Here is a 13,873-nt window from a genome sequence, read left to right as displayed (position 1 = left end):
TTCTTTTGTGCTTAAACTTCTGAGCTGTCTTCTGGTTAATGTACCCTGGCAGCTGGGCATTCTTACTGTGATTTATACATTTGCTTGCGTGTTCCTGATCGATTTCTAGCTGGAAATCGAGAGTATGGAATGGGTAGGAGTATTACAGGAGTGTTGTAGTGATTGGAGCCTTCCCAGGATCTCGGAGTTACGAAGATTGGAAAATCCCTCTAAGATCATCGAGTCAAATCAGTGCCCGATGCCCACGTTGTCCCCAGCCCAGAGCACTGAGCGCCACATCTATCCTCCCTTGGACACCTCCAAACCCCCCTGGACAGCCCCTTCCAGCCCTTTCCATGAGGAAATTCCTGCTCATGTCCAACCTGAGCCTCCCCAGCCCAGCCTGAGGCCATTCCCTCTCCTCCTGTCCTGTTCCCTGGGATAAGATCCCAAATCCCCTCCAGCTGTCCCCTCCTGGCAGGAGTTGTGCAGAACCAGAAAGTCAAACTCCACTTGATTTTTAAAATTTTTTTCATTAATTTAAGGGCAGTTTGTGGAAATAAATACACCTCCTACATCTCATTAGAGAGCTGTCATGTTCCAAAACACCACCGACGCCTCCAGCTCTGTAACCCCCTCTGTACCAGGAGAAATCCATGGCTGCTCGTGGGGACCTGAGCGTTGTCCTGGACTTTTTACTCCAAACCAATTCCTGCAAAGCGGCTGGCAGGGTTGGGCAGCCTGTGCTGTCCCGGAGCCCCCTTCCTGCAGCACTCAGCATTTTGCCTCCATCCATCTCTTCCCAGCCACGTTACTACTGAGCGTTCCTTCTACACCTCGGTGTGAGGAGGTTCCTTTCCTCCATGCCGAGCACCCCGCGGACTGTGGGGGCCTCGCGGAGCGAGTTCGGCTGAGGGGAGAAGGGAGGCGAGCGCTGGAGCTCCGCAGCCCCGGTGCGGAGTTTGGCTGAGGGGAGAAGCGGGGCCAGAGCGGGAGCTCCACAGCCCCTGGCACGATCCCGCCCCGGCGGCCTCCTCTCCCCCAGGCCGAGCACTCCGCGGTGTGCGGCGGTCCCGTAGGGCGGGTTCGGCTGAGGGGACAAGCGAGGGAGCGCTGGAGCACCGCAGCCCCGGGTGCGGGATCCTGTAGGGCGGGTTTAGCTCAGGGGAGAAGAGAGGCGAGCGCTGGAGCGCCGCAGCCCCGGGTGTCCTGCGAGGCGGGTTTAGCTCAGGGGAGAACCGAGCTGAGCGCCGGAGCTCCGCAGCCCCCGGGAGCGAGGATCCCGTAGGGCGGTTTAGCTCAGGGGAGAAGCGCAGCCCCGGTTGCTGGGGCCCCGTAGGGCGGGTTTAGCTCAGGGGAGAAGGCGCAGCCCCGCCAGCGGGGGTCTCACGGGGCGGGTTTAGCTGAGGGGAGAACCGAAGCCAGCGCTGGAGCTCCGCAGCCCCGGGTGTCCTGCGAGGCGGGTTTAGCTCAGGGGAGAACCGAGCTGAGCGCCGGAGCTCCGCAGCCCCCGGGAGTGGGGGTCCCGTAGGGCGGGTTTAGCTCAGGGGAGAAGGCGCAGCCCCGCCAGCGGGGGTCTCATGGGGCGGGTTTAGCTGAGGGGAAAACCGAAGCCAGCGCTGGAGCTCCGCAGCCCCGGGCGCGATCCCGCCCCGGCAGCGCTGCGCAGGCGCGGGCGGGCGGGCGGGCGGGGGCCGTTCCCGGGGCAACGGCCGGGCCGGGCCGGGGCCGAGCGGCCGCGCTGGGCAGCGGCACCCGCCGGGAATGGGGCCCGCGCCGGGGCCCCCCCGACACGATGCTGCTCGGCAGGAAGCCGGACGGGCCTCTCGCCGCGGGTGAGGAGGAGGAGGGGGCGGCCGGGGGTCCCGCGGGGTTGGGGGAAAGGGCGGGATGCGGTTTGGGTCGGTGGCCGCCGAGCCCCCCGCGTGGTCCCAGCCGTCCGTCGGGTCTGTCGCGATAGGCGTCGCGATTTTAAGTTTTTGAGCAGTCGACAGCGAGAGACGCCGCCTTATTTTTTTTTTCCTTCCCCACGCTTTTGCAGCTGTAATTCTCACATCTCATTTTTAAGGGATAACCTGCTTTAAAGGATAGTCCTATCAAGCGTTTAAGTATTTGCTCGTTTTCTGCTCGTTTGGGATTATCCTGATTAAGGGGAAGCGGGGGAATGGTGGTCAGTGATTCTTAGGGATGTATTTTTTTGCTCTGCAGAAGTTGATTAACAAAAAAGAACCTCTAAATTAAAAGTATCTCGAATTAAGATTTCCCAGAAGCATCGCACTCCTGCGGTTTGAAAATTCAGTTAAATTCCAAAGATCATTTAATGAATGAAGGAGAATCGATGATTTTACAGACTAAATGTGCATTTAAGCGTTTGGCTCTGTCGGTGTGAATTGTGGTGAATAACTGGTTTGTGTGTGGGACCGTTCCAGCCAGGATTGGAGATGGATTATACGACTCCTATATGAGGATAGATGAGTGTAGATACCCAGAGCCTACAAATGAAGAACGGAGCCCCTCGGGAATTCCTTCCCTTTCAAGACCTCATGTGAGTATTTTTAAGTCATCTGTGTCTTCACGTTGTGCTGTGTGGGAGTGAGAGCTGTGTGGGGGTCTCATACCTCCCTACAGAGAATAGATTTTAAAACTGGCATTTTGCAGCTTTGTAGAGGCTTCTTAAAATTATTGGGTTTTTTGAGCACAAAAATGATGTGCTGTATTCAGTGCAGAACTTGCTGGCAGCCTCAGGAACCCCATTTTACTGCCCTCAGCTCGTGTTTTAATTAAAAAAAAGTTACTTTACAAAGGCTTGAAGCGTTGTGCCGCGTCACCTTGTACTCTGATAAGTCAATCCACACATGCTTTGCTCTGCCTCCTCCTGCACGTTCCCATTTTAGTTTTCCCTCATGAAAATTCTGACGGGTAAGTAACATAGGAGCAGTGTGAGTCTGTGTGGCTGCCAACCACCTCACAAAAGTACCTTTCTGCTCTGAAAACTTGGGCATTATCTGTCACTTCTTTTGCTACCAAAATAGTCCTTATGAGGTGAAGGTGTTGCCGGGCTCTTTCATCAGGGCTCTGTTCCCTCAGCAGATATGGAGCTGGGAGATTTTTTTTCCCTTTAATTGGCTCAGTAGTGCTCGTGTTCAGCTGTACTTTTGTACACTGATCTGTCCTTTAGATGGGTTTTAAATGTGTTCTGGCTCTTGTTGAGTTCTGGCAGAAGGGAAGGAGCTTAAGCTTAAAAAAAAACTCTCACTTTCTAAAAAGTGAAAATAGACATTGCCCTGAGTGGGGAATGCATTTGGAAATCATCACCTTGTGGGATTTTGTCGTAACAAATTTGGTCTGTGCGAACTCAGGGGCATGAGTCTGGTTTTTTTTTTCCCTTTTTGGAAATGTTGAGGGGGAACAGAAGGTATTTGGAGTTCTGTGGAGCAGCAGGGTTTGAAGAGTGGTGGGTTGGGGTTTTTTGTGTGCAGGGATATGGAAACATTTCAGCTGCAGTGTTTCAAGCTGTAGTGTGACTTCACTTGTTCATAACTGAGTACAAGTCAGTAGAGTGGAACTATCCAATGAAATACAAATATAAACCCATGAATATTTTGTTTGATTTGTCTTCATCTGTGTTTTTTTCCTTGAAGCCTGTTAACTTTTTAGGGCAAGCTTAAGGGTTTATAGCATGCCCAGTTTGTGTGGTGACGTATCAATAAAATCCATCCTCAGTTGTATCAGGCAAGCAGGAGCTGAGGCTGAAAATGGTGGGGCTGAGTTTTAATGGGAAAATACCCATTAAATGGGTATTTTAAAATATTTAAAATACCCATTAATGACAATTTTAGTTTTCTTGCAAGATGTTTTATTATAATGTAATGTTACATGAGAATTGAGGAGTTGTGCTGACTGCAGCTCCCCATTCCTTCATCTGAGCCTGCAGAGAACACAAAATCTCTCTGCTTTGAGAACACATGGGCTGGATTCAGTCTGTTTAATTCAGAGCATCTCTGCAAACCAGTTTGTGTAGGAATTGCAGCAACTGTTTCCTTGTCAGTGAAAATGAAGTTTTATCAGGGAGAGTTTTCAACAGGGTGCCACTGGTGTTGTCAGCCTCATTTCTCGCCTGCACTTCAGCAATTAAACAAAAAACTTGTGGAGGCTGGGATTTGTAAAATAAAGCTGTTGAAAGAAAGCTGGTGTTACCCAGGAGTCATCTGAGTGCAGCTCTCCTGAGTTCAAGTGAAGATGGAGCTATATTTGTGTCTCACCATCATGTGGCAACTGATTTTGGGAGTCCTCTAAGAATGAAAATTGAGACCTTACTACCGTTGAGTCAGGTTTGAAATCCAAAGCCATAATTCCTTCATTAAGAAATCGTTCCAGGATAAATGGAATCATGGATTCCTGGTTTATTTAGGGATTCAAAGGTACAAAATGTTTGCTATGAACAGCAGCACAAGCAGAGCTGCTGCTCCTCTTGGGTGGAGAATATTTAAACAAGTGTGACCCTAGTTCTGTGTTTATATCTTCTGTTTATTTGTAAACTTTCTGTTTGGGTCTGCTAACTGAAGAGACTTTGAGCCAGCTCTGAAAAAATGTCCTTCTTATCTCGGAGGTTCAGGCAGGCTCCAAGAAAAAGGCGTTTATCCCGAGTTAGCAGGGCTGGGCTCTGTTGTTTTCATTGCAGCCTCTGGCTAGGCATGTCCCTCCCAGTACACTGCATTTTGGGCTTGATAGGAGGAGTGGAGCTTGGTAGGATCTCTCCATGTTGATAAGAGCTGATTTCTGCAGGGAAATACCCATTTTTTGGTGCTTATGAGCAAGAACTAACATTTCAGGGCAGCACCAACAAACAGAGTCTTTTATGAGCTGTGTGTAGTTGGCTTTGGGGAGAACATTCACTTCCCTTATTTGCTGACCCTGCTGAGATGTTGGACTGGATGTAACTAAAAAGGAATTCGGTTTTATGGCCGTGGGGCTGCAGGTTTATTTATATTTTTTTGTTTGATTCCTATGTAGTTATTTTGGTTTTCAGGGATTTGGTTTGGCATGTGTCTGAGATCTTTATTTTTAGATTAAAGGACAAAATGGAAAACAGATGTTGCTTCTTCAGTCAGGGCTTCTTCAATTCTGCCTGGGATGGGACAACACCTCTGTGCTGCCTCTCAGCAAGCAGGAAAAGGAAAAACTGCAGTGCTGGTGGGGAACTGACCTCCGGGGTGTTCAGCATTTACTAAATAGTAAAATTGACAAGCCTGGAAAATTTCACAGTGTTCTTCTCACCTTCTATGGGTTTGTTTCAGATGTAAATATTTTAGCACATGGTGCTAAGAGGGAGTGCTTGCAGACTGCTCTCAGCTGAGTTGGAGTGGGAGTTGTTCCTGGTTATTCAAGTCGGTGTTAAGAGAGTTGTGCAGCTCTCTCTTCCCTCTGTGACAGTGCCAGGACCCAAGAGAACGGCTGGAGCTGTGTCAGGGGGGTTTAGGTTGGATAAAAGTTCTTCCCCAAAGGGTGGTGGGACATAGAACAGGCTGCCCAGGGCATGGGCACAGCCCCAAGGCTGCCAGAGCTCCAGAGAAACGCTCTCAGGGGCTGGGAGGGATTTTTGTGGGTCCCTTCCAGCTCAGGATATTCTACAATTCCACCATGATTTCAAAGAGAGGTGTGGATATGATGATGTTTTCCCCTTGAAATTAACCCCCCACAATTATTTTTTAGATTCTAAAGGTTGGTTTACCTTGCCTTGCCCTGTCTTTCTGCTGTTCCTCATGCAGCTGCCTCACAGCAGCCATATGTCACCTGCTGGGGTTGCTTTGTGTCCCTTTGGCAGCGTGGCTGTGCAATCCTCCTGCCACTTCTCTGCACATCCATGTCCCATTCACTGCTCCAGACAGGTGCAAGTTGCATCTGTTGGTTGGATAAAAGTTCTTCCCCAAAGGGTGGTGGGGCACAGAACAGGCTGCCCAGGGCATGGGCACAGCCCTAAGGCTACCAGAGCTCCAGAACAGTGGGGACAGGGAGGGATTTTGTTGGACTTGATGATTTTTGTGGGTCCCTTCCAGCTCAGGATATTCTACAATTCCACCATGATTTCAAAGAGAGGTGTGGATATGATGATGTTTTCCCCTTGAAATTAACCCCCCACAATTAATTTTTATATTCTAAAGGATGGTTTACCTTGCCTTGCCCTGTCCTTCTGCTGTTCCTCATGCAGCTGCCTCACAGCAGCCATATGTCACCTGCTGGGGTTGCTTTGTGTCCCTTTGGCAGCGTGGCTGTGCAATCCTCCTGCCACTTCTCTGCACATCCACGTTCCATTCCCTGCTCCAGACAGGTGCAAGTTGCATCTGTTGGTGGTTGTGCTGCTGCACCCACGTTTGAAGCTAAACATAGCTGTTCCCTGGCCCTGCACAGGCTGGAGATGGGTATTTTGTGGTTGTTTGAGTCTTTGGCTGTCTAGGGTTTCCCTTTCTGGATTTAAAAGCACATGTGCTGTTTCAGGGAGTTGCTTTCTCTTTGTGTACCCTTCTATAACTATGCTTGTAACTTAATTTAGCCCAGCATTTTATATTTGTTCCTAATAAATGCCAAACTCATCCGTGTTACCGATTTTCTGTTGGTAGTGATTTTATTTTTAATCTGTGCTTTAAAAGGTAAACTAAACTACTTTTTCCCTTGTAGGTTTCTATCAACAAACTTATAATGAAGGATCACCCTCTGGCTGCAAATCAGGTCAAAGTGGAGCAGTTATTTGAGGACTCTGGCAACAGAAGGAGCAGCACTCTTCACTCTGCAGGCCTTACTCCAGAAAGATCTCTCCCTTCTCTGTCCAAAGAGAAAAGCCTAGAGAGCCTGGGTGCCAGAGGCAATGGAAGCTCCTTGAAGTCACATAAAGCTGTCTCCCAAGCTCCAGAGGAAGCTGTCAAACAATTCAAACATCTGCTGTCACCTTATGAGCAGCAGGAGATCTTCAGTTTCTCTGAGATTTACTTTGTGGGGCCGTCTGCCAAAAAGAGGCAGGGGGTGATCGGCGGCCCCAACAACTGCGGCTACGACGACGATCAAGGCAGCTACATCCACGTGCCCCACGACCACCTGGCCTACAGGTATGAGGTGCTCAAAATCATTGGAAAAGGCAGTTTTGGACAAGTTGCTAAAGTCTATGATCACAAACTCCACCAACACCTGGCCTTAAAGATGGTTCGCAATGAGAAGAGGTTCCATCGGCAAGCTGCCGAGGAGATCAGGATCCTGGAGCACCTGAAGAAGCAGGATAAAACAGGCAGCATGAATGTGATCCACATGCTGGAGAGCTTCACCTTTCGGAACCACATCTGCATGACCTTTGAACTCTTGAGCATGAACCTGTATGAGCTGATTAAAAGGAATAAATTTCAGGGGTTTAGCCTCCAGTTGGTTCGAAAGTTCGCTCACTCCATCCTGCAGTGTTTGGATGCCCTTTATAGAAACAGAATCATCCACTGTGACTTGAAGCCAGAAAATATCCTCCTAAAACAGCAAGGGAGGAGTGGAATCAAGGTTATAGATTTTGGGTCCAGCTGTTTTGAGCACCAAAGAGTCTACACCTACATCCAGTCCCGGTTTTATCGGGCGCCAGAGGTGATCCTGGGGAGCCGCTATGGGATGCCCATAGACATGTGGAGCTTTGGCTGCATTCTAGTGGAACTTTTGACTGGCTACCCTCTTTTCCCTGGAGAGGACGAGGCAGACCAGCTGGCCTGTATCATGGAACTTCTTGGAATGCCACCTCAGAAGCTTTTGGATCAATCCAAACGAGCCAAGAACTTCATCAACTCCAAGGGTCACCCCCGTTACTGCACGGTGCTGACGCAGCCCGACGGGAAGGTGACCCTGAGCGGGAGCCGCTCGCGCCGGGGCAAGGTCAGGGGTGCCCCGGGGAACAAGGACTGGGTGACAGCTCTGAAGGGCTGTGATGACCCCTTGTTCACTGGTTTCCTCAAGGACTGCCTCAGCTGGGATCCCTCCACACGCATGATTCCCAGCCAGGCCCTGCGGCACCCCTGGATCTGCAAACGGGTGCCCAAAGCGGCCGCCTTGGAGAAAAGCTCCGGCAGGAGGATTTCCAGCTATTCAGGTTCCTTCCAAGGAATTGCTAACAAGCTGCCTCCTGTGGCTGCAGTCCCCAGCAAGCTGAGGGCCAGTCTGGCCACTGAGCCCAGTGGCAGCATCCCTCTGTGTACTGTGCTCCCCAAACTGGTCAGCTAGTGGGGAGTGCTGGGTTCCCAGGATACCCCGTGTGTGTTCACTGTCTGTTCATGCCCTGGGAGGAAATGAAATGAGAGGGTTTTAATGGATTTACTCTGTGTTAGGGGCTCAGGCTGGAATATTGGAAGGTCAGTCAGAAATGTGCACATTAAAGGGCTGATTTTATCCAGTTGCTTCACTCACACCTGGTGCATACCCCACTCAGCTGGGGAGTTCAGAGACACTTTGGCTGATGTGCTGTTTAAAAATGCTGGTTTAGAAATCAAACCATTTATCATGGTTCAACAGGTTCTTTTGCTCAAGGCAGGAAAGGAACTTGATTCAAACTCCATGTTTTTAGTTGTCTCCAGCTGAACTCTTTCTTTTCCAGGGGAAAGTTTTTAAATCTCTTGTCAAAAGCACAAATGCATTAATGTAATGCATTAGGAACTTATTTGCAAATTGCTTAAGTTTGAAGAATTTTATTTCTCTGCGTTGCTTTTCCCTTATCTGTCCTGGGATTTTAAAAACTGTGATGGGATGTAGACACCAAAGGAATTTGTCATTGGAAAAGAAAATACTCAGATGATAAAATTACAAAGCAGCCATGAAAAAATGAAATGCCATGAAACACAGGATATATCTAAATAAAGCTACTAATTTCTGTAACACTTGCTATTTCCCCCTAAAAATCTATGGAAAGCTTGTAGGGGAATTTGGGATCAGGCCTGCTCCATCACAATTGTGGGCCAGTTTGTTCAGGTAATGGTTGAATTCTCTGTTTCTTTGGAGCTCAGATTTCCATCATCAGTTCTGCCAGGTGTGTTTCTTTGTTTTTCCTGTGTTTTTTAAACAAAAATGTTGAACTTCAAGAGCTGGTTTATATCCATGTTTGAGATTCTGATAATTGCAAAAAATTATCTTTTTGTGTAGAGTGAATTCCATTGAATTACATGAAGCTCTTTTAATAAAAATGCAAACATGCCACCCCTGTCAGACAAGTAGAACTTTTTCAGGCCCAGGGCTGTGACTGGAAAATAAGGGAGGGTGGGGAAACACACATTAATAATTGGGAGTGTGCTCTGAAATCCCAACAAAATCTCTGGAAACATAACCAGGAAAGGCTGATAAGGTGCAAGAACTGGCTGATCCAAATGGAAATATTTAATGGGAAGAGCTGCTTTGTTTCTAATTGCCTTCCTTCAGGCCTTTGGGTGCCTACATTTTCTCATTCTTGAACTCCATGAGCTTGTATTTCCTCTTCCTTTATCTCCCCAGAACATGCCAGGGTGGTGTGACCTGTCACAAGCACAGCACAGCTTGTTGGGGTTGTTCCTTGCAGCCTCACATGGCTCAAGTCCATCCCCAGAACCATCTGATCCCTTGCCAGGTGCCTGAGCAGGACTTTAAATGCAATTTAGAGCTTTTAGGAACAGAAGGTTTGAAATGTAATCACTTTCTCCGCAGCAGGTTTTGAATGCTCAAAGAAGGAGACTCTCACTATGCAAACAAAGGAGTCACCAGGGTGATTTTAAAGATAAATGAACAAATGTTCAGTAGGAGACCCTTCCCCTGAGGAGCTGGGGCTGCTCTGGCCCCTCTGGGTCATTACACCCCGCAAAAAAACTCAAAAAGACTCAGCCAAAGCTCCAAAGGGCTTTAAACTGAGGTGCTGAAATGGAGATTCTCATGTGTGGAGCTTTTCTGAGTTGTTTTGTTGAGCAAGTGTCAATGCAGTGAGCTTAGTAATGATATTAAAATAACAGTCTGGCCCTTATCCTGCAGCAGGCAGCATGGATGGGCTGCCCTGGGTCACTCACAACAACACATGGCTGGGATTTTTAATTTTGCTAGGCTGAGTGAAGTTTTATTTGAATGGAGAACCAGGGAAGTGGATTCTGGAGGGAAGTGGCAGAAGACACCTTTGATTTTAGTAAAATCTCTAGTAGATCTGGCATATTTTCAAAAAAATTCTTCCTTTTCTGCCCTTTACATTTCTTTTTAACAAAACATACTAGGTGAGAGAGGAGAAGGGAACCTTTCAGGGTGCATGGAAAAGGATTTTATAGAGAAGAAAAGGTGGTGCTGGAGCCTGGCAGAAAGAGCAGTGGTGGTGTCCTGGGTGCTGCTCAGGGCTCAGGAACACACTGCAGGGTCCTGGTTCAAAACCATTCTCTTTATAAAAACTAGAATAATATTGATAATTCTTTGACTTGTGGGAAGAGGTGGCTGTGAGGGAACTCCTCCTGTGGGACACTGAGTAATTTTGCTTAAGGCTGGGGCTGTGAAGCTGCAGATAAAGCAATTAACTGGCAAAACTGTGGCTTTTCATCTAGAAAATGTGTTCAGCATGCCCTGACTACCCTGACTGCACATGGTGTTTGTTTAAGACTTGCTCTTCTTTACTTGCTACTGCCATATTTGAAAATCAAATATGTAGTTAAGTGAATTGCTAATTTGGGTGAGAAGGAAAAGCAGCCTCAGCAGATTTACTGGGCTGGAAACTTCTTCCTAACCCAGGAGACACAGCTGAGAATATTGGGGTCTTGTTTCCAATCACTAATCCCCAATTTCTTCATAAAACATTTGCTTTTGGTGAATTGTTTGATGCAGAATTCCCAAAGTGGGAGAGCCAATAAATATCCTGTGAGGAATCATTCCTGCAGACCCTGGAGCCAATAAATATCCTGTGAGGAAACATTTAAACACACCCTGGAGTGGTTCACTTCCCTGTGAAAGGGATCAGGACTTGTCCAAGCCCCACTGGGGGACCCTGGGCTGTGTCACTGTCATTTATCAGGGTTGGGCACGGTCTCGGTGCCTGTGCTCGCCAGATATGGCCAAACCTCAAAGCCACACTTGTTTTTGGGAAACCAAACCCTGGTGAGCTCTGAAATCACCAGAAACCAGCACATCATTAGCTGTGCTACTGCTGAGAATGTTGGAATTGGCCTAAAATTTAAAATGTCTGAGTAGATAAAAAGCAGTTTTTATTTCTGAGGGAGCTTTGCTTTGTTGAGCTGCCAGCACTGGCACCTCAGTCTTGTTCTCCTCAGAAGTTACACAGAGCACATGCAAATCACTGGTGTTTACAGCAAATCAGGCACTGCATTTCTAAAATCACCCAAACCTGTTGTAAAATGCTCTTTAAGAGTGTTTTACTGCCCTGTGAGAGGTGCAAACAACAAATGTTCTTTGGCTGCAGTTCCAGCTCTTTGGCTCAGCAATATTTTTATGTAAATCAATGACAATGCATGAGCAGCACATCTGAAAGAATTAAACCTAAATGTAGAGATTTTCTGGGTAGAACAAACACACCTCATTGGTGTTTTTATCCTCTCAGCCTGCTGGGATGGAAATCTTGGTTGACCCAAGAATTCACAGCAGATTAATAGGACAGATTTAATAGAAATTTGTGGAAGAGTGAGTGATTGCTTACAATCTTTTTTACCTCATGCAGCTGAAAACTTTTTAAGCAGTTGCAGAACTTCTTTGCAATGATTACCATCTTCAGAACTACCTCTCAAACAAACACAGGGTCCTTTCTAAAGGGCTGATCAGTGCAGCTCTCCTGGGTTTTTTACTTGTTCGATACCAAAAGCTGTCCTGGCTGTGGAACATGTATATGATGATCTCAGCAATGTCTTGCTAATCCCAGGCACACAAGCAAAAGGCTGATGCTGCACCCAGAGATCTCTGCTGAAATGATACAAATCCCCTGCCTGCCAAAGTTTAATTCCCTTGTGGAAGGGGAGAGGCTAAATAATATGGAAAGATCTGTGGGACTTGTGTGCAGCACCAGCTGAGACTGAAAACAAACCCTGCTCAGAGACTTTAATGAAAAATTCTGAGGTTTCTGCATGTGCTGGGTGCTCAGAGCTGTGGGTGCCAGGCAGTTTTGGTGTTGGGCAGTGTGATTTTATCTTTGGTGCTTCACAGGATCCTGGAATTGTGAAAAGCCCTCCAGGATCCTCAGTTCCAACCTGTGCCTGATCCCCACCCAGTCACAGGGCCAACAGGGCTGTGAAATAACCAATGGGGCTGTGAAATAACCAACAGGGCTGTGAAATAACCAATGGGGCTGTGAAATAACCAGTGGGGCTGTGAAATATCCAGTGGGGCTGTGAAATAACCAACGGGGCTGTGAGATAACCAATGGGGGCTGTGAAATAACCAACGGGGGCTGTGAAATAACCAACAGGGCTGTGAAATAACCAACAGGGCTGTGAAATATCCAGTGGGGCTATGAGATAACCAACGGGGCTGTGAAATAACCAATGGGGCTGTGAAATAACCAACAGGGCTGTGGAATATCCAGTGGGGCTGTGAAATAACCAACGGGGCTGTGAAATAACCAATGGGGCTGTGAAATAACCAACAGGGCTGTGAAATATCCAGTGGGGCTGTGAAATAACCAACGGGGTTGTGGGATAACCCTGCAGGGTTGGGCGCTCCAAACCCCCCTGGGCAGCCCCTTCCAGCCCTTTCCATGAGGAAATTCCTGCTGGTGTCCAACCTGAGGCTCCCCAGCCCAGCCTGAGGCCGTTCCCTCTCCTCCTGTCCCTGTTCCCTGGGATAAGATCCCAAATTCCCCCCAGCTGTCCCCTCCTGGCAGGGGGTTGTGCAGAGCCTAAAGATCACAAACACCAGTTGATTTTTCTTTTTTTTATTAATTTAAGGGCAGTTTGTGGAAATAAACACACCTACATCTCATTAGAGAGCTCTCATGTTCCACAACACCACTGATGCCTCCAGCTCTGTAACCCCCTCTGTACCAGGACAAATCCATGGCTCCAGAACATTTTCCTGGATTTTTTTATTCCAAATCAGAGAGGCTGGCAGGGTTGGGCAGCCTGTGCTGTCCCAGAGCCTCCCCACACACAGCACTCAGGGTTTTACCAGCCTCCCTGCAGCCACGTTCCTGTTCAGGAGCTTTTACACATTGCAGATGTTCCAGCTAAATGTCAGCAGTGCTCAGAATCTGCAGCTTTGCCTTTTTATTAGAAATGTTGTGATGAGGTGTGATGGGGTGGGGAAGGTGGAAAACATTGGAGGTGCATGTGGATATATAACCGTGGAAGAACATTCTGGAAATCAGTCAAGTCTCAAACTATGTATCTAAATGTAATGAGCAGATTTCTTGAAGTTGTACTTTGGGTCATTTTTAAAAAGAAAATAAATGCATCATTTTTCTTTAGCAATCGAGTGTGCAAATTCCTTAAAGTCCTTGATTAAAATGAAAAAAAAAAAAGAAAATAATTCTTTCCAGATGGTGGAATTTACCTTGTGCTGGCAGACACCACCTCCTGTGGCATCTGCCTGGAGAGGAGAGAAAATTGTCACAGTGTGAGTGGGAGGTTTCTGTGTCTGTGCTAAACGTGATGAAGCTCTGCTCTGACAAATGTTCCCCTCGTTAACAGTGCTGTAATTAGAACACACCAGAGTTTTGCCATGACATTCTTCAGTTGTCACTTTCTTATTCAGCCCACTAGAGAGCTTTTTAAAGCCCAGAATCCTGCTTATCCCCAGGCTGAAAGGAGAAATCCAGTAATAGCCACTTAGGGAAGATTTGCTTTTATTAGAAACCTATAAATGGGTAACTTACTGTACACAAGTGGATATTGGGATGGTTTGAAGATGAAATCATGCTCCAATAAAAAGTCTCCAGCTACAA

The 13,873-nt window shown here is 47.6% G+C and overlaps 1 protein-coding gene across 1 annotated transcript; it reads left to right on the top strand.

The window, feature by feature from the left end:
* The first annotated feature begins 1,628 nt into the window (after positions 1–1,628).
* DYRK3 (dual specificity tyrosine phosphorylation regulated kinase 3) lies at positions 1,629–13,335 on the top strand. Its single transcript, XM_058819333.1, has 3 exons — positions 1,629–1,814; positions 2,409–2,524; positions 6,655–13,335. The coding sequence occupies exons 1-3, from the start codon at positions 1,775–1,777 to the stop codon at positions 8,218–8,220; spliced, it is 1,722 nt and encodes a 573-aa protein (XP_058675316.1). The 5' UTR covers positions 1,629–1,774; the 3' UTR covers positions 8,221–13,335.
* The last annotated feature ends 538 nt before the right edge of the window (positions 13,336–13,873 follow it).

This window comes from Ammospiza caudacuta, chromosome 24 (assembly GCF_027887145.1).
Source record: "Ammospiza caudacuta isolate bAmmCau1 chromosome 24, bAmmCau1.pri, whole genome shotgun sequence".
Lineage (NCBI taxonomy): Eukaryota > Metazoa > Chordata > Aves > Passeriformes > Passerellidae > Ammospiza > Ammospiza caudacuta.
Note: the sequence above shows the minus strand (reverse complement) of the source record. Positions and strands in the feature narration are given on the sequence as shown.

Coding starts and splice junctions, on each gene's coding strand:
- DYRK3 (XM_058819333.1), top strand. CDS start 1,775: ATGCTGCTCGGCAGGAAGCCGGACGGGCCTCTCGCCGCGG. Junction 1,815..2,408: donor GGACGGGCCTCTCGCCGCGG/GTGAGGAGGAGG, acceptor GGACCGTTCCAG/CCAGGATTGGAGATGGATTA. Junction 2,525..6,654: donor CTTCCCTTTCAAGACCTCAT/GTGAGTATTTTT, acceptor TTTCCCTTGTAG/GTTTCTATCAACAAACTTAT.